This window comes from Argopecten irradians, unplaced genomic scaffold (genome assembly GCF_041381155.1).
Source record: "Argopecten irradians isolate NY unplaced genomic scaffold, Ai_NY scaffold_0537, whole genome shotgun sequence".
Lineage (NCBI taxonomy): Eukaryota > Metazoa > Mollusca > Bivalvia > Pectinida > Pectinidae > Argopecten > Argopecten irradians.
Genome location: NW_027188004.1, coordinates 13,962 through 35,405, shown reverse-complemented (window position 1 = coordinate 35,405; position 21,444 = coordinate 13,962). Strand labels below are relative to the sequence as shown.

The following is a 21,444-nucleotide window of genomic DNA, read 5'->3' as shown; positions in this document are numbered from 1 at the left end:
TCATGATGGATCAGCAGAGGTCTCTAAAAACAAACAGGTGAGATGTTACATACATAATGCGGGTCATGCTTTATCTGAGTGCAAAGAATTCGGTTCAAAGACATGGGAACAACGCCGTGCCATATTGAAGAGCAAGGGCGTATGCTATAAATGTTTGGCTTCTACGGACCATATGTCATCCAAATGTCCAATACAGGTGTCATGTGGAAAATGTGAAAAGAAAAATCATTTGACAGTCATGCATTGCGACACACCTGTGAAGTCTCATGGCGGGGAGTCTGAGGAAGCTAAGATACATGTTTCTACAATACGTACCGTTGTAAGCCGGAAAGAGTTCAAAGGTCAGTCATGCGGCAAAATTGTGCTTGTTGACGTGCTAGCACCTAGTTCGTCTATGGGGAAAGTACAAGTATACGCGCTGTTGGATGATCAGAGCAACAGATCATTAATATCACCTGAACTTTGCAACATGATAGGCATTACTGGAGAGACAATCGAGTACACCTTACAGTCATGCTCAGGTCGTACCTCGATGATTGGACAACGCGTAAGTGGGGTATCTATTCAGTCCGTCAGTACATTGGAACATATTGATTTGCCTGATTTGATAGAATGCAACTACATTCCACAGAATTTGAATGAAATTCCCACACCAGACGTCGCGAATGGATATTCTCACCTCAAGGAAATTGCACCTTTTCTACAGCCACTGAATCCAAGTTGTGGAATTCACATGTTGATTGGCCGTGATGTGCCTGAAGCTCATCATGTAAAACATCAAATTATTGGGCCTAAAGGTCAACCTTTTGCGCAAGAACTTTCATTAGGCTGGGTGATTATTGGAAAAGTATGCCTTGGGAAGTTTCACCAACCTGATGTCTTACATGTTTACAAAACCACTGTCGGCATCGATGGAAGAGGCACACTCATGAATGCTTGTGAAAATAGGCGAAGCATTTTGGAACACAATGACAGTTGGAAGTGCAATGACATTTTCCATAAGACTCCTGATGACAACAAGATTGGTCTTTCAGCTGACGACCGCCAGTTTGTCAAATTAATGGAATCAGATTTGACCAAGGATTCATCAGGAAAGTGGATGGCCCCCTTGCCTTTTAGGGAGCCCAAGAGTACCCTTCCAAACAACAGGAACCAAGTTTTGCACCGCGCAAAAATTATTTGACAAGAGTCTACAACAGAATGTATTGAAACGACAACATATGGTGGAATTTATGGACAAAGTCTTCAAGAGTGGAGCTGCTGAGGTTGCCGTGGAGACAGACAAGGAAAAGTGGTATTTGCCTTTGTTTGGAGTGTATCATCCTCGGAAACCAAACCAAATTCGTGGAGTTTTTGACTCGTCCATAGTGTATGAAGGAAAGTCCTTAAATGAAGCATTGTTGTCTGGACCTAATTTGACAAATAGCATAGTTGGCGTATTATTACGATTCAGATGTGATGAGTTTGCCATCAGTGCAGACATCGAACAAATGTTTTACCGCTTTCTGGTCACACCAGATCATCGCAGATACTTACGTTTTTTCTGGTACCAGGAAAACAAACCCGACCTACCTCTCGTAGAGTACCAAATGAGAGTCCATGTTTTTGGTAATCGGCCTTCACCTGCGGTGGCCACATATGGATTGCGACACGCAGTAAGGAATGCAGACAAAGATGTCAGAGAACATGTACACAGAGACTTCTATGTAGATGACGCGTTTAGCTCACTTCCTACACGCGAGAAGGCCATTAGTCTTCTTACTAGAACCCAGAAAGCGCTTAGAGAAGAGGGCGACATACGCCTGCACAAGATCGCCTCAAATGACATTGAGGTCATGAATGAATTCCCTAAGGATGACCTCAACAAAGATCTTAAGGATCTCAACCTTGAAGAAGACAGCTTGCCTCAACAGCAAAGTCTCGGTTTGAAATGGGACCTACATTCAGATGTTTTTCAGTTCTCAGCCCCGGAGACACACAAACCTTTCTCGAGGCGTGGATTGCTTTCAGCTATGAACTCGGTATATGATCCATTAGGCTTTTTAGCTCCTTTCTCGGTTAGTGGAAAGATGCTTCTTAGAGAAGTATGTGCCAAGGGAGCTAACTGGGATGATGAACTGCCTTCACATTTTTTAGAACCATGGAATGCATGGAATAAAGCTCTCAGACAGTTGCACGGATATCGGGTCCCAAGGATGTTTGTTAAGTCATCATTCAGTAAGTTGGAAAACCCTATGGTGTACGTCTACACGGATGCCTCAGAAAAGGGCATAGCCGCTGTGGCTTATTTGGTAGCTGATTTGGAGAGCAGGAAAGATATGGGATTCATCATGGGTAAAGCTAAAGTAGCCCCAAAGAGTGGACATAGCATCCCTAGGCTTGAACTTTGTGGAGCAGTACTTGGCGTGGAGCTAGGTCAATGTGTTTCGGAACATTTGGACATACCATCATCCATGATACAATATTTTACAGACAGCAAAGTAGTGTTAGGCTACATATGCAATAGGTCACGGAGATTCTACACCTATGTTAGCAACAGAGTGGCACGTATTCATGACTTTTCTGAACCAGATCAGTGGAACTACATCCAAACGGATATGAACCCTGCTGACGCGGCCACTCGACCGGCCTTACAGGATGTGGGCTCAGCATTAGAAAAATGGCACTCACTCGGACCGAGCTACAGTTTACATGATACCAATGACAAGGAGGATTGTGACTTTGACTTACAGGACCCAGACAAGGATAAGGAAGTGAGACCTGAAGTTGTAGTGAAATCAACATCAGTGAATTTGGAATCATCCATACCTGGCAGATCAGATTCTGAGGTATTTGAAACATACTCGTCTTGGAAGAGATTAGTAACCTCATACGCCATCCTCATTCATATTGTCAGAACCTTTAGGAAAGAAACCAAATGTGGTTATACAACATGGCATGTCTGCAAGGAGAGTACCTCACCTGAGACACTAAAGGCAGCAAAGGACCTTTTGATCGCAAAAGTACAGGAAAAAGTCTATTCAAAGGAAATTAGAGCACTAAAGGAAGGAAAACGCATACCAAGAGACAGTCACATACTCACCCTCTCTCCATATTTGGATGATAAAGGACTTCTTCGGCTTGGAGGACGTATGCGCCACTTAAGAGACAAAGTTGGATTAGAGTCCGTCAATCCACTCATCATACCCACTAAGTGTCACGTCGCAAAACTACTTGTTCAACACTATCATGAGCAAACCTTTCATCAAGGACGACACTTCACGGAAGGCTCATTACGCTCTAATGGTTTTTGGGTTGTCGGAGCAAAAAGGCTTGTTGCATCTGTGATAGGCAAATGTGTACCTTGTAGGAAACTCAGAGGTCCTTTCATGAACCAGCGTATGGCGGACTTACCTGAAGAAAGGCTAACTCCAGGACCTCCGTTCACTAACGTTGGAGTTGATGTGTTCGGCCCATGGGAAATTGTAACTAGGAAAACGCGAGGTGGGGCAGCCAACAACAAGAGATGGGCAGTTATGTTTACATGCATGACAACACGCGCAACGCACATTGAGGTCATTGAGGATATGAGTGCATCATGTTTCATAAATGCACTTACTCGCTTAATCGCTATTCGAGGACCTGTGAAGATATTGTGGTCGGACAGAGGGACCAATTTCATTGGTGTTGCATCGCTATTGAAAGCGAACGTGATTCATGTTGAGGATCCATTATTCAAGGAACATCTAGTACGCCAGGGTATTGTATGGCGTTTCAACTCTCCTCATTCCTCCCATATGGGTGGGATATGGGAAAGGCCTATTGGGATAGCGAGGAGAATATTGGAGAGCATGTTGACGAATCGAACATTCAAACAACTAACGCACGAGGTACTGTGCACGTTTATGTATGAGGTGGCTGCAGTGATGAACTCAAGACCATTGGTTGCAGTGGAAAGTGATGCGCAAGATCCGCTTGTGCTTTCGCCTAGTATATTACTGACTCAGAAACAAGGTGAACCTCTTGAACACACATCAAACCTGAGTCTTAAGGAGATGTACACTTCACAATGGAAACAGGTACAAATTCTTTCTGACATATTTTGGAAGCAGTGGAGATCACGTTATCTAGACACGTTACAGCCCAGAAGGAAGTGGAAAACTGAACAACCTGATCCGCAAATCAACGACTTAGTTCTGATAAAGGACGCGAACGTTGCACGATGCAATTGGCCAGTTGGTGTCATCACGAAACTTTTTCCGAGCAAGGACAAGAAAGTTAGGAAATGTGAAGTTCGCGTTGTGAATTCAAAGGGTGAAAGCTCTTCGTATACGCGACCGATCGCAGACTTTGTGATGTTGTTCTCGGAAAATGATGCCTGAACATTCTTCGATTTGTGACAGACTTGCTGGTTTGTACTGCCTTTTGAGCAGTCCTGTCAATGTATGATTTATTGAATGACATTAATTTGAACATTTATAATTGATTCAGGATATTTATATATCTGATTCATTTTGGTGCATTGGGCCAATGTAGGCAAGTAGTCTAGTTATTTTTCTATATGCTTGTTATTGCAGTAGGTATGTTGTGATGTATTTTTGTTAGTAAGAGTGATGTCACATGTGACATCAGACGGGGAGTGTTCTGGCCATATCTAGTTATCGATAGTTTGGCCTGGGTTGAATTTATCGACAACTTTGGGCTCCTCGTGGTTTTGTCAAATAGGAAAATTCCATTGAAGAAAATGGAGGAACACGCTTGTTTGGCTCCTCATATCTGTAACATTTAAGGAATTAGGAGATGTCACACTCTGTAAGTTTTTGCTTAATTAGTTATCTTTAATTGTAAATGGTGTCAATGAGCCCATATGGCGACACATAATTATTATGCTTTCGGTTAAGATAGATATTCTGTACAGTGTAGGTCTAGCGTTACCTGTCAATTTAAAAGTTGAGTGTAAGTGCGTATCGGCTAGCTCTTGCTTTGCCGTACACCATGTTAGGTTTTATTCCACTTATATGTATTTGTATGTCGATTGACAAATATAATTTAGGTTGTTGTAAGAACACCCGATAGTTCTAGGATATTTCATGTGTTACACTGAAGTATTGCTGTCAGGTTTGTTTACATATTTTGGTTCTATAAATAGCTGTAGGCTGGCTATGCTATAGTCATATAAGTTTGTTTACATTTGTTAGCTCTATAAATAGCTGCGCACATATAGCTACATTGTAGCTATGTGTGTTACACTGTATACTCAAGTGGTAATGTTTACATCTTGTCGGTTCAATGGATATGTACTGTTAGTTTGTTTAGATTTTAATTTGCTCTAATATGCATGTACATGTAAATTTTTGTATTTGGATAAGATAATTGAAATATTTGGCCATGTATACAAGCATGTGTGTGACTACACATGCACTAACTAGTCATTTACAGGACATAGGTTGTGTCTGTAGGTTATCTAGTCAATATTATGTAATAATTGGTTTTTAGGCTTATTCGGTGTTATTGTTTATTGTAGGTTTCACCTTTACAGTAACTTTCCATTCCATGCCATTATATTACATAAGTTACAACCAAACTATGGAACCATTGGATATCTGTACCAGATACTGAATGGAACTTTTTGGATATCTGTACCAGATACTGAATAAAGATGGTGACACGTTCTGTGGACTTTTCTGTTATCCTTGTGGCAGAACAATAGTGTACTGCGCAAGATCACGTGCCGTGTTTACAGTTCAAACATGGGATAACAGCTGTTAAGTATGGAAGGCCGTTTCCGGATAAAATACCAAAAGTACTTAAGTACATAACTTTAACAACTTAATTAACTTTTATGTCCACTAAAGTGTCTCTTTTTCACACTTAAGTACATCATTTTCGTACTTAAGTGCTAAAATATGTACATAATTGATGTACATAATGGTCAGGTTTTTTCGCACTTAAGTGTTGATTCTAAGCACTTAAGTAAAAAGTATACATAATGACATAATTGTTTAACTTCATTATGTATTTGCCTTTTGCCATTATGTACCATGTAAACATGCGCTGGCATGTGTTGAAATTTAACTCACCACGTGCAACGCCGTTACACGAGTCCCAACAGATCTGGGCAAGTTCCGCTTGAGATGTGGCTTCTGTTTCTTCTATTGCTACATGCCATCTCTGAATTTAATTCCCTATAGATATCCTAGGATGCTATCGATTCCATTATAATTTCCTCCACTTTGTTGCCGATTCAGACATATTTTTTTTATCTTACACGCTTTCGTTCGATCTGCAGCCATTTTGTTTACTTTTAGTGCGTAACAATGCGCATGCGCGAAACTTCGACAACACAGTCCATCGCAGCTTCATTTGCATACTATTTTGTCTGACGGACACCGTAATAAATCAAGGATTTCCTTCAATTTTGTATTCAAGACACATTTATTCAATCTCAAACGCATAAAGAAATTAAATTGAGGTATTTTTGATATGTTTTTTCATCTTTTCTTACGTTTATCGGATTTTACAAAAAAATGTTTATTTGGTTGGGCGAAACCTCCCTTTAAGACTTATAGTTAATACGCCACAATGTGGCATTTCAACACAAATGTCATCAAAAAATCAAATCTAAATCTTCATCAATGAAATTCAAGTTTGAAATAAGATGAACTTCAGTCTTATTGGGATTAAAAGATGCAAGCGATGCTTTTGCCCACCTGTTTATCTTATCTAAATCGCTATTAAGTACATATTCAATTTCTCTGCATGAAGATGAGGATTTTAATAGTTTTATCGTCTGCAAAAAGACATGTAGAAGATTCAAGCTCAGCAATATTGTTCAGAAAAATGACAAAAAGAAGAGGACCGAGTATTGAGCCTTGAAGGACTCCAGCCTTAATCATACCTATTTCAGATAATGGATTATTGTTATTACTTTTTGTTATCGGAAAAATAAGATAATTTTCCAACCATAACAAGAAATATCCTGAAATACCATTGTTATTTTACAAGTTCACCTTTGTGCCAGACCCAGTCATAAGCTTTTGAAATATCACAATAAACTTACAAGTGATTTTTTTCTCTTCCATAGGTACTACACTGGAACACAAGCAGCATATACATGGCTAGGTACTAGAATACATGCACTATACATATATGGGTACTGGAACACAAGCACCATACATATCTAGGTTCTAACGTCATTGTACCCAAATTGATACTGTACCCAAATTGATACCCTAATTGAAAAAATTACCTAAAACATTTGTGTTGTTAAAGTTTACCTCATTTCTCAGTGATGATATCAAAGATACATTCAGTATAGTTCAGTTTAATAAACACAACTGCATCCCCTTTAGAAAATAAGATTACAAAAATCTATATACATTGATTTTTCTTAATTTTATGAAAATTTTCTTGCTGGGTATCAATTTGGGTACACATCATGTGACAAAACTAGAAATTTCGACACATGCTATTAATCGTTTTAACAGTAAAAATAAGCACTGTAATAACAAAAACAAAGCATCAAAATAAAGTTTTTATGCTCTTTTTGAAAACAAAACAGAAAAAAAGTGAAGCACACCAAGCAACAAATGTCATATAAGAGAAATCTGAGTGTATTGGTATCAATTTGGGTACATTAGCACCATACATGGCTAGGTACTAGAATACATGCACCATACATATATGGGTACTGGAACACAAGCACCATACATATCTAGGTTCTAGAACACAAGCACCATATATGGCTAGGTACTAGAATACATGCACCATACATATATATTTAAACTTGCTAGGCTTGTTCACTATACGCAAGTACTAGCCGATTTTGTTTACCATAACTGCATGGTAACATTGAACTTTGAACTTGCGTATGAAAATGTTCTATGCAACGTAAAGGGGCTACTTTTTTAAGGAAACACATGGCTTTGTTTACATTTTGACGCAACATTACGTGTATATTGTTGTTTTTCATAGAAATTAGGAAAAATATGAACAATGCATATATGTTTTATATTTATACATAATACAAACATTTTTTTAAATTAACAATTGTATAAAGAAACGGGAAAAATATCCCGACCGGGGCGACGTGCCCCATAGAATATATTCTTAGAGGAATTGCTCCATACAAGCATGGTTAACATAAAAACGAAATCCAATCCCTATATAGGTACTAGAACACAAGCACCATACATATCTAGGTACTATAACATACATATCTAGGTACTAGAACACGAGCACCATACATATATGGGTACTAGAACACAAGCACCATACATATTTAAGTACTAGAACACTAGCACCATACATATCTAGGTACTACAACATACATATCTAGGTACTAGAACACGAGCACCATACATATATGGGTACTAGAACACAAGCACCATACACATATGGAACTAGAACACAAGCACCATACATATCAAGGTACTAGAACACTAGCACCATACATATCTAGGTACTAGAACACTAGCCCCATACATATGTAGGTACTAGAACACTAGCACCATACATATCTAGGTACTAGAACACAAGCACCCTATATATCTAGGTACTAGAACACTAGCCCCATACGTTTCTAGGTTCTAGAACACAAGCACAATATATATCTAGGTTCTTGAACACAAGCACCATACATATCTAGGTACTACAACATACATATCTAGGTACTAGAACACGAGCACCATACATAGATGGGTATTAGAACACAAGCACCATACATATTTAGGTACTAGAACACTAGCACCATACATATCTAGGTACTACAACATACATATATAGGTACTAGAACACGAGCACCATACATATATGGGTACTAGAACACAAGCACCATACACATATGGAACTAGAACACAAGCACCATACATATCAAGGTACTAGAACACTAGCACCATACTTATCTAGAACACAAGCTCCATACATATGTACGTGCTAGAACATTAGCACCATACATATTTAGGTACTAGAACACAAGCACCATACATATGTAGGTACTAAAACATTAGCACCATACATATTTAGGCACTAGAACACAAGTACCATACATATGTAGGTACTAGAACACTAGCACCATACATATGTAGGTACTAGAACACAAGCACCGTACATATCTAGGTACTAGAACACAAGCACCATACATATGTAGGTACTAGAACACTAGCACCATACATATCTAGGTACTAGAACACAAGCACCATACATATCTAGGAACTAGAACACTAGCACTAATACATATCTAGGTACTAGAACACAAGCACCATACATATCTAGGTACTAGAACACGAGCACCATACATATCTAGGTACTAGAACACTAGCACCATACATATCTAGGTACTAGAACACAAGCACCATACATATCTAGGTACTAGAACACTAGCACCATACATATCTAGGTACTAGAACACTAGCACCATACATATCTAGGTACTAGAACACTAGCACCATACATATCTAGGTACTAGAACACAAGCACCATACATATCTAGGTACTAGAACACAAGCACCATACATATCTAGGTACTAGAACACAAGCACCATACATATCTATGTACTACACTAACACTTTTGTAGAAAATGTTTTAACAGGTGCATATTTCTTACAAGAAAAACGATGGCCATAGCACAATACTACGGAGCCCGCGAAGGGACATGGAAATATATTTATTAATCCGTGCACACGTATTGTCAATCAGTTCGCACGGATTACTAATCCGTGCACACGGTTTACTAATCCGTGCACACGGTTTGTCTATCCGTCCGCACGGTTTGTCAATCCGTTCGCACGGATTACTAATCCGTGCACACGGTTTACTAATCCGTGCACACGGTTTACCAACCCGTGCACACGGTTTGCCAATCCGTCCGCACGGTTTGTCAATTCGTTCGCACGGATTAGTAATCCGTGCACACGGTATGTGAATCCGTGCACACGGTTTACCAATCCGTGCACACGGTTTGTCAATCCGTGCACACGGTTTGTCAATCCGTCCGCACGGTTTACTAATCCGTGCACACGATTTGACAATCCGTCCGCACGGTTTACCAATCCGTGCACACGGTTTGACAATCCGTCCGCACGGTTTACTGATCCGTGCACACGATTTGACAATCCGTCCGCACGGTTTACCAATCCGTGCACACGGTTTGACAATCCGTCCGCACGGTTTACCAATCCGCCTATAATTAGACTAGATCTATGCACTGGGATTACTATCTTCACTGGACAAGGGTTCAATTCAATTCTAAGGGTTAACACGGACTTGTATTAAGGATTACACGGTCATAGAAGGTAAAGACATGCAACTTTCTCTTATATAACCTCTTTGGTCAATTCTTTGTATTATTTTGTTAGGGAGAATAGCTGTATTCTACTTCTTACTTCGTGTTAATGTAATCAAAATGATGTGAGAAAACATACCAGGTGTACAATTGTCACGTTTTTTCTTCGAGTTTATACGACGTTCTTATACAATATTGTTATATATAAATTAGAAGATAATGGCTTATAATTAAATCCAGATTTTGGGGATACATATGATAAAATGTGGTATTACAGTGTATTGTCTGAAGTTTATGCAAAATATTGTATTTTTTCTGTTACAGGTATGGATGACGGATGTACGTGTATGCCATTGGACAAGCGATATTTCGTCAAATATATCCATAGAATCGCTTGATTAAAAATCATAACTTCAGTTTTGATGTGGAATATGTCCATTGGTCATTGGGATAAATCATTTAAGTCCTTTTAGCAACCCAGAGTTTCTGCAAGCTTAAAATACCCCTATAGATATTATCCACGGTGACACAACGGGCTTAGTAAACTGTTAAGTACAGTGCAGATAATTGTCAGAAATAATGAATGATCTTAGTTCCTGACCAATGAAGGGACTGTCTTCACGGAAATGTAGTGAATATAAGACATCGTTTTAAATAGATGGAACAACGTCTTAGAATGTGACGTGACAGTCGGGGAAAACTGTGTACCTTCGATATATGAGTAGTGCCTTATTATGCCATAGCCATCGAAAAGCAAGTTTCGAACTGGCAATTTATATAATTAGGGGCAGCATGCCAGCTGACGCCTGATTCACAGGGACATGAGAATTAGTTACACTTTATATAACCATGGACACACCAGAGTGCCCACAGACCATTTTAGATGTTTTAGAGGCTAGATAAAAAAAAATAGGTAAAAATCATACTCTATAGTTTGGTATCAGTGTCTTAGTAACTCGGGCTACCTTGCTTGTCGGGACATTACTCGGTTGTCTGACCGATTGGAGCCCTACTCTTTATGTTGTCATTATTCAAGAATGCTACATATGTAATATCAATACCTATAATTCCTTCTAAAGTTGCCGTAGCTATCATATCATTTCTAAACGCATGCACAATATAGACGCCTAAGAATTAGTTAAAGGAGAGTTGCCAAGTGGTTCAGATGTCCTGACATATTACCACACTACCTCTGGATCGCGAGTTCAAAACTTTCTTCCCTATGTATACAACTGTATACATTACAAAGAGGTATGATTTTTACCGATTTTAATCTAGACCCTTAAAATATATAATATGCATTGCCATCCAAAAGGTCTGTTACAAGTGTCTAGATTCTGTATAAAATAGTTTTGACAAAAATCCATTTGTAACAAAACTTTTGGAGGACAGTGTATGTCCAATATTACGAGTTTAAGTACATATGGACCATCAAGTCCCTGTGGTCAAGGATTACGTCCTTATAGAAAACAACCAACTGTACTGTACCAACAGAGGAATATTAGTTAGCTATTGAGTTCTATAATTAAAGTCTAGGTTCTCATATAACACTAGATAGAACAAAAATGGGTCCTTCTGCGCAAACTCCAACCAGGGTAGCTATATTGAATTAAGGCGCATTATGCGCTAAAAAATCCTGAAATTCTAATATTTTACCTATTCATTATCAAAATTGATATTTTGAACTTAAATCTCAATATGAATTTCCAAATTCATATCATGGTTATCTAGGAATAATTGCCTGTCAGAAAACATTTTTACTTTTGAAATTCATAATTAGCCAGCCAATCAGCGGCCGGGTTTAATTTTATCCTGGGCTCGTATACACAGGGGCCATTTCGAAGGTCTTTTTTTTTCATTTTGTTGGTTGTTCCCTACTGTGGTTCACATCGTGTACAAGAGAAATCGCTGTAGTGTGTGGTGTATAGATAGGAGGCTGCGAAGAATCACTCCATACTATAGATTGACGAAATACAAGCACGAGTTTCATGTTTTCCCATTATTCAGTCAATATCCTATCTTTAACAAAGCACATCATAATTTCTACAAGATAACTTATTAATCTTTACTCATCCTCGATAACCCAGTGGTTAATATGAATGTTTTTATATCGACCGTGGATATATCGTCAGTGATAGCAACCCATGGAGTATCGAGGATGACCGCCCCTCACTGGGCATCCTTTTTTGCGCTGAACCATGCAGGTAAATTGAGGTTCTTGGAATTCTCAAAATCTTACATTTTCTCCCTTTAAATGTTTTGCATATACAGTAATAATGACCATATGATAATGTAGAAAGCAATGTCATTTACAACGGCTAACAAACCAAAACCAAATCTGACGCCGACGCCAAGGCGATTCCACAAAACAAGGAATGTGTACCTAAATACTCTATGGTGTTTTACCAAATTCTGTAAAACATTGCTGCACACAACGATGCGTATGGTACATGTATATATTTAAAAAAAAAAAACAACAAAACATATATTTGTGCCTTTCTGTGTTAATTAAGTCATATGTGCCTGTATATAAAGAATAACACAGTGCTTGGGATTTTGAGCACAGGTATTCGTCACATCTCCTCTATATTCGCCAATGTTATCCACTCCTACTTGAAAGTACACGTACCTCATGTTTCGAAATTTGTTACAACGCTCAGCCGAAAAAGTTCAAAGAATATTACAAAAATAACATTGAAGCTAGTCCAAACTGTCTTTATAAGGTCGCAGCCCTTCGTACATGAAAATAAAGAAAAAACACACTCTTTAAAAAGTTTGCGGCCGCCATTTTTTTTATCCACTGTAAAAAAATCTCATCAGCGGGAATGCGATGTTTGAAGTCAGCTCATTATATAATCAAGCGATTCAAAGCTTTTAAGATCCGACGAACGTGATCTTCATCCGACAGAAGCTCAGTGCTGTTGCTCTTTATTTGCAAGCGTTCAAGTGATAAACTAACGTCCAATATAATCACCTGACCAAAAACGGCATATCTGTTACGGAAATAAAAGTTTCTTTCTTCTCTTATGTGGGTTTCCTTCTCAAATGGGGATTTGGGGACAAGGATAGTGTGTGAATATATATGGATAAAAAATAAACAAAAAATTCGGCTCCGTTATTTCCATGAATTGAACTTTTTAACATTGCATAATTTATGCTTACTGAAGCCTTCGGTCATATTACCAAACTTGATATCGTCTTTAGACGTCACATTGTCAGATTGGTTCCCAGTCGTCAGTAAGCCAAACACAGGGATCTGATAATTAGTTACAGTTTATAGAAATACAGGTTACAAGAGTCGTTGTTGTTGCATACAGAATATATTCCACAGGGTGAGTTACTTGTTAAAAGTTACGAGCTTGAACTCGAGTATGGAAAACATTGTATGACCTGTGTCTACCACAATACGTTTTAAAGGTCTAAATCTTACATTTGTCTTATACATGTACACCATGTAGAGTATGATTCCAGCCGATTTATTATATAAATCTATACAACGACTGAAAATGGTTATACATGTCTATAAACTAATTAATTTGCAGATGCCTTTGAGCTCCAACATTCGGACGAGGACAACTGTACAATTTTAAAAGTGAACGAATCCATGTACAGGTTGATGTTTAGAAACAAACAATATATTGTGTCCATTTAATACTAGATTATTGTACATGTATTTCACCACTATATGAAGACGGACCATGTTACAACTCATTTAAATATTGCTAATGTAAATATTTTCATATGTACAGGTCAGCATACATACACTGATTATACATGTAACAAAAAATGTGAAAACGTAGCCAAAACAAATCGATTTATTGTGACAATCAATCAACTATCATTTGTAAAATAATGGGATACATTTGTGTATCAGTCAGCGTATATACATGTTTTTTTTTTATTAAAGTCAACAATAAATCCATGGAAAATATCCCGTTTGACATAAAACCCCAAAACATGTACCTTTTCGAAACACCTTTTATTTTAAAAAAAAATAGGAATATAAAACGAGACTGATAATTTTGTAGAGTTGCAAAAGTTAATTAACACTACACTTATTATCATCTTCTGAACAATTTAAATAAAATGTTCACCTTCATAACGCGGGTCGTCTTATGCTTTCCGCCTCGTTGTAATCATCGTGCGTTAGTTGACTATCACTGTGTCAGACGAAAAAACAGCTCAATGAATATTTTCTTCACATGTAGTTTTAAAGAAACATTTTTTTTTGAATGGCAGTGTTTATTGGTCTTTGGTCCAATTAGTGACAGTCGCGCGATGTCTTTCACCTTGAGTTCGAAACCTATGTGGAGTGGGGCAGTTGTCAGGATTTTGAAACATATCGATGGTTTTCTCCCAATACTCTGGCTTTATTTTTTCTCTCGATAAGACTCGTCCTTTTATAGCCCTGTCTGATCTTATCCTTGATCACCAGGCGAGCATGACATTATTTTAAGGACAATTAATAATATGGTTAACTAATCAATGTCAGATTTTAGATAGAGCCATTTTAGCATCACATTGAAACACAGTCAACCGGTATTCTTCTTAAAAACTTTGGTATCGTTTTACCACCAGTATGTCGTCTCTCCGTTGAGTTACACAATAATATTTGACTACTTTTTCCCGTAATGGAAGCACGTGTCATTGTTTTTGAATTGCCGTCAACTGGAATATGAAGTAGAAATTGTCTATTAGATGAAGTACATATATACATGCATTGCGTATATTCTTTTTAATATTACTCTTTACTCTGTGATCTAATTACTTAAAATGTTAACATCGACTTCTAAGCATACTTACAAATTGAAAATAATCAATAATCTGTAGTCATCAATTAAAAAACACATTAAACGTTTTGTAAGATACATGTTTATAGGTCTCCATTGTATTATCCATTAATTAAACCTAGATTTCCTTACCTCATGTTGCCGCCGTGCCCTCTATAATCAATTGACTCGAAGGTAGTCGATGGTTCAATGTTCAATGTACACGTCACGGTTTAATAATATATCAAATAGACAAACCGTGTGCACGGATTAGTAAACCGTGCGGACGGATTGACAAACCGTGCGAACGGATTGACAAACCGTGCGGACGGATTGGCAAACCGTGTGCACGGATTCACAAACCGTCTGCACGGATTGGCAAACCGTGTGCACGGATTAGTAAACCGTGTGTACAGATTGACAAACCGTGTGCACGGATTAGTAATCCGTGCGAACCGATTGACAAACCGTGTGCACGGATTGGTAAACCATGTGCACGGATTGACAAACCGTGCGCACGGATTGGCAAACAGTGTGCACGGATTAGTAATCCGTGCGAACGGATTGACAAACCGTGTGCACGGATTGGTAAACCGTGTGCACGGATTCACAAACCGTGTGGACGGATTCACAAACCGTCTGCACAGATTAGTAATCCGTGCGAACGGATTGACAAACCGTGTGCACGGATTAATAAATATATTTCCATGTCCCTTCGCGGGCTCCGTAACATTCCAATAAACTGTATACTTGAAGACAAATGGGCAACGTCAGTATCGGCCAAAAGGCCTTTGCAAAGCTAGATTATTTTACATGTAAAGACGGGGGATACGGAGGCCACATCGTGATTACTAATAATTATATCACTCGACGTAATGATATACACATTAAATACAGAAGTGATCATATGTGTGACAAATCGATGTTGTGGTATTACATGCATTATAAACACCAAATACAGACGTATCTTGCGCGTAAAAGGTGTGTACATCATCACATCGACTTGTCACCAGATGATAACGTCAGTATTTGATGTGTATAAGGTGTGTATACCACCACATCGACTTGTCACAACACGATAACGTCTGTATTTGATGTCCATAAGGTGTGTATACCACCACATCGACTTGTCACAACACGAAAACGTCTGTATTTGATGTCTATAAGGTGTGTATACCACCACATCGACTTGTCACCACACGATAACGTCTGTATTTGATGTGTATAAGGTGTGTATACCACCACATCGACTTGTCACCACACGATAACGTCTGTATTTGATGTGTATAAGGTGTGTATACCACCACATCGACTTGTCACCACACGATAACGTCTGTATTTGATGTGTATAAGATGTGTATACCACCACATTGACTTGTCACCAGATACTAACGTCAGTATTTGATGTGTATAAGGTGTGTATACCACCACATCGACTTGTCATCACATGATAATGTCTGTATTTGATGTGTATAAGATGTGTATACCACCACATCGACATGTCACCACATGATAACGTCTGTATTTGATGTGTATAAGGTGTGTATACCACCACATCGACTTGTCACCACACGATAACGTCTGTATTTGATGTCTATAAGGTGTGTATACCACCACATCGACTTGTCACCACACGATAACGTCTGTATATGGTGTTTATAAGGCGTGTATACAACCACATCGACTTGTCACCACACGATAACGTCTGTATTTGATGTGTATAAGGTGTGTATACCACCACATCGATTTGTCACCACACGATAACGTCTGTATTTTGGTGTTTATAATGCATGTATACCACTACATCGACTTGTCACCACACGATAACGTCTGTATTTTGGTGTTTATAAGGTATGTATACCACTACATCGACTTGTCACCACACGATAACGTCTGTATTTTGGTGTTTATAAGGCATGTATACCACCACATCGACTTGTCACCACACGATAACGTCTGTATTTTGGTGTTTATAAGGCATGTATACCACCACATCGATTTGTCACCACACGATAACGTCTGTATTTGATGTGTATAAGGTGTGTATACCACCACATCGACTTGTCACCACACGATAACGTCTGTATTTGATGTGTATAAGGTGTGTATACCACCACATCGACTTGTCACCACATGATAACGTCTGTATTTGATGTGTATAAGGTGTGTATACCACCACATCGACTTGTCACCACACGATAACGTCTGTATTTGATGTGTATAAGGTGTGTATACCACCACATCGACTTGTCACCACACGATAACGTCTGTATTTTGGTGTTTATAAGGTATGTATACCACCACATCGACTTGTCACCACACGATAACGTCTGTATTTTGGTGTTTATAAGGCATGTATACCACCACATCGACTTGTCACCACACGATAACGTCTGTATTTTGGTGTATATAAGGCATGTATATACCACCACATTGACTTGTCACCACACGATAACGTCTGTATTTGATGTGTATAAGGTGTGTATACCACCACATCGACTTGTCACCACACGATAACGTCTGTATTTGATGTGTATAAGGTGTGTATACCACCACATCGACTTGTCACCACACGATAACGTCTGTATTTGATGTGTATAAGGTGTGTATACCACCACATCGACTTGTCACCACACGATAACGTCTGTATTTGATGTGTATAAGGTGTGTATACCACCACATCGACTTATCACCACACGATAACGTCTGTATTTGATGTGTATAAGGTGTGTATACCACCACATCGACTTATCACCACACGATAACGTCTGTATTTGATGTGTATAAGGTGTGTATACCACCACATCGACTTATCACCACACGATAACGTCTGTATTTGATGTCTATAAGGTGTGTATACCACCACATCGACTTATCACCACACGATAACGTCTGTATTTGATGTGTATAAGGTGTGTATACCACCACATCGACTTATCACCACTTGATAACGTCTGTATTTTGGTGTATATAAGGCATGTATACCACCACATCGACTTATCACCACACGATAACGTCTGTATTTGATGTGTATAAGGCATGTATACCACAACATCGACTTGTCACCACATGATAACGTCTGTATTTGATGTGTATAAGGTGTGTATACCACCACATCGACTTGTCACCACACGATAACGTCTGTATTTGATGTGTATAAGGTGTGTATACCACCACATCGACTTGTCACCACACGATAACGTCTGTATTTGGTGTTTATAAGGCGTGTATACCACCACATCGACTTGTCACCACACGATAACGTCTGTATTTGATGTTTATAAGGCATGTATACCACCACATCGACTTGTCACCACACGATAACGTCTGTATTTGGTGTTTATAAGGCGTGTATACCACCACATCGACTTGTCACCACACGATAACGTCTGTATTTGATGTGTATAAGGTGTGTATACCACCACATCGACTTGTCACCACACGATAACGTCTGTATTTGATGTGTATAAGGTGTGTATACCACCACATCGACTTGTCACCACACGATAACGTCTGTATTTGATGTGTATAAGGTGTGTATACCACCACATCGACTTGTCACCACACGATAACGTCTGTATTTGATGTGTATAAGGTGTGTATACCACCACATCGACTTATCACCACACGATAACGTCTGTATTTGATGTGTATAAGGTGTGTATACCACCACATCGACTTATCACCACACGATAACGTCTGTATTTGATGTGTATAAGGTGTGTATACCACCACATCGACTTGTCACCACACGATAACGTCTGTATTTGATGTGTATAAGGTGTGTATACCACCACATCGACTTGTCACCACACGATAACGTCTGTATTTGATGTGTATAAGGTGTGTATACCACCACATCGACTTGTCACCACACGATAACGTCTGTATTTTGGTGTTTATAAGGTATGTATACCACCACATTGACTTGTCACCACACGATAACGTCTGTATTTGATGTCTATAAGGTGTGTATACCACCACATCGACTTGTCACCACACGATAACGTCTGTATTTGATGTCTATAAGGTGTGTATACCACCACATCGACTTGTCACCACACGATAACGTCTGTATTTGATGTGTATAAGGTGTGTATACCACCACATCGACTTGTCACCACACGATAACGTCTGTATTTGATGTGTATAAGGTGTGTATACCACCACATCGACTTGTCACCACACGATAACGTCTGTATATGGTGTTTATAAGGCGTGTATACCACCACATCGACTTGTCACCACACGATAACGTCTGTATTTGATGTGTATAAGGTGTGTATACCACCACATCGACTTGTCACCACACGATAACGTCTGTATTTTGGTGTTTATAATGCATGTATACCACTACATCGACTTGTCACCACACGATAACGTCTGTATTTGATGTGTATAAGGTGTGTATACCACCACATCGACTTGTCACCACACGATAACGTCTGTATTTGATGTTTATAAGGTGTGTATACCACCACATCGACTTGTCACCACACGATAACGTCTGTATTTTGGTGTTTATAAGGCATGTATACCACCACATCGACTTGTCACCACACGATAACGTCTGTATTTTGGTGTATATAAGGCATGTATATACCACCACATTGACTTGTCACCACACGATAACGTCTGTATTTGGTGTTTATAAGGTGTGTATACCACCACATCGACTTGTCACCACTTGATAACGTCTGTATTTTGGTGTATATAAGGCATGTATACCACCACATCGACTTATCACCACACGATAACGTCTGTATTTTGGTGTTTATAAGGCATGTATACCACCACATCGACTTGTCACCACATGATAACGTCTGTATTTGATGTGTATAAGGTGTGTATACCACCACATCGACTTGTCACCACACGATAACGTCTGTATTTGATGTGTATAAGGTGTGTATACCACCACATCGACTTGTCACCACACGATAACGTCTGTATTTGATGTGTATAAGGTATGTATACCACCACATCGACATGTCACCACACGATAACGTCTGTATTTGATGTCTATATAAGGTGTGTATACCACCACCACATCGACTTGTCACCACACGATAACGTCTGTATTTGATGTCTATAAGGTGTGTATACCACCACATCGACTTGTCACCACACGATAACGTCTGTATTTGATGTCTATAAGGTGTGTATACCACCACATCGACTTGTCACCACACGATAACGTCTGTATTTGATGTTTATAAGGTGTGTATACCACCACATCGACTTGTCACCACACGATAACGTCTGTATTTGATCTGTATAAGGTGTGTATACCACCACATCGACTTGTCACCACACGATAACGTCTGTATTTGATGTTTATAAGGTGTGTATACCACCACATCGACTTGTCACCACACGATAACGTCTGTATTTGATGTGTATAAGGTGTGTATACCACCACATCGACTTGTCACCACACGATAACGTCTGTATTTTGGTGTTTATAATGCATGTATACCACTACATCGACTTGTCACCACACGATAACGTCTGTATTTGATGTGTATAAGGTGTGTATACCACCACATCGACTTGTCACCACACGATAACGTCTGTATTTGATGTTTATAAGGTGTGTATACCACCACATCGACTTGTCACCACACGATAACGTCTGTATTTGATGTGTTATAAGGTGTGTATACCACCACATCGACTTGTCACCACACACGATAACGTCTGTATTTGATGTGTATAAGGTGTGTATACCACCACATCGACTTGTCACCACACGATAACGTCTGTATTTGATGTGTATAAGGTGTGTATACCACCACATCGACTTGTCACCACACGATAACGTCTGTATTTGATGTGTATAAGGTGTGTATACCACCACATCGACTTGTCACCACACGATAACGTCTGTATTTGATGTGTATAAGGTGTGTATACCACCACATCGACTTGTCACCACACGATAACGTCTGTATTTGATGTGTATAAGGTGTGTATACCACCACATCGACTTGTCACCACACGATAACGTCTGTATTTGATGTGTATAAGGTGTGTATACCACAACATCGACTTGTCACCACATGATAACGTCTGTATTTGATGTGTATAAGGTGTGTATACCACCACATCGACTTGTCACCACACGATAACGTCTGTATTTGATGTGTATAAGGTGTGTATACCACCACATCGACTTGTCACCACATGATAACGTCTGTATTTGGTGTTATAAGGCGTGTATACCACCACATCGACTTGTCACCACATGATAACGTCTGTATTTGGTGTGTATAAGGTGTGTATACCACCACATCGACTTGTCACCACACGATAACGTCTGTATTTGATGTGTATAGGGTGTGTATACCACCACATCGACTTGTCACCACACGATAACGTCTGTATTTGATGTGTATAAGGTGTGTATACCA

The 21,444-nt window shown here is 39.0% G+C and overlaps 1 protein-coding gene and 1 long non-coding RNA gene across 2 annotated transcripts; one reads left to right on the top strand and one right to left on the bottom strand.

The window, feature by feature from the left end:
- The first annotated feature begins 1,220 nt into the window (after nt 1-1,220).
- LOC138312953 (uncharacterized) lies at nt 1,221-5,652 on the top strand. The gene is made up of 2 exons (XM_069253657.1): nt 1,221-4,791; nt 5,504-5,652. Exon 1 carries the CDS (start codon nt 1,221-1,223, stop codon nt 4,359-4,361), a length of 3,141 nt encoding a protein of 1,046 aa, XP_069109758.1. The 3' UTR covers nt 4,362-4,791; nt 5,504-5,652.
- An 8,599-nt stretch (nt 5,653-14,251) lies between these two features.
- On the bottom strand, nt 14,252-15,591 carry LOC138312954 (uncharacterized). The gene is made up of 2 exons (XR_011207098.1): nt 15,185-15,591; nt 14,252-14,930 (listed from the first exon to the last, which is right to left on the bottom strand). It is a non-coding gene; the product is annotated as an uncharacterized lncRNA (long non-coding RNA).
- Nucleotides 15,592-21,444: the final 5,853 nt, after the last annotated feature.

Coding starts and splice junctions, on each gene's coding strand:
- LOC138312953 (XM_069253657.1), top strand. CDS start 1,221: ATGGTGGAATTTATGGACAAAGTCTTCAAGAGTGGAGCTGCTGAGGTT.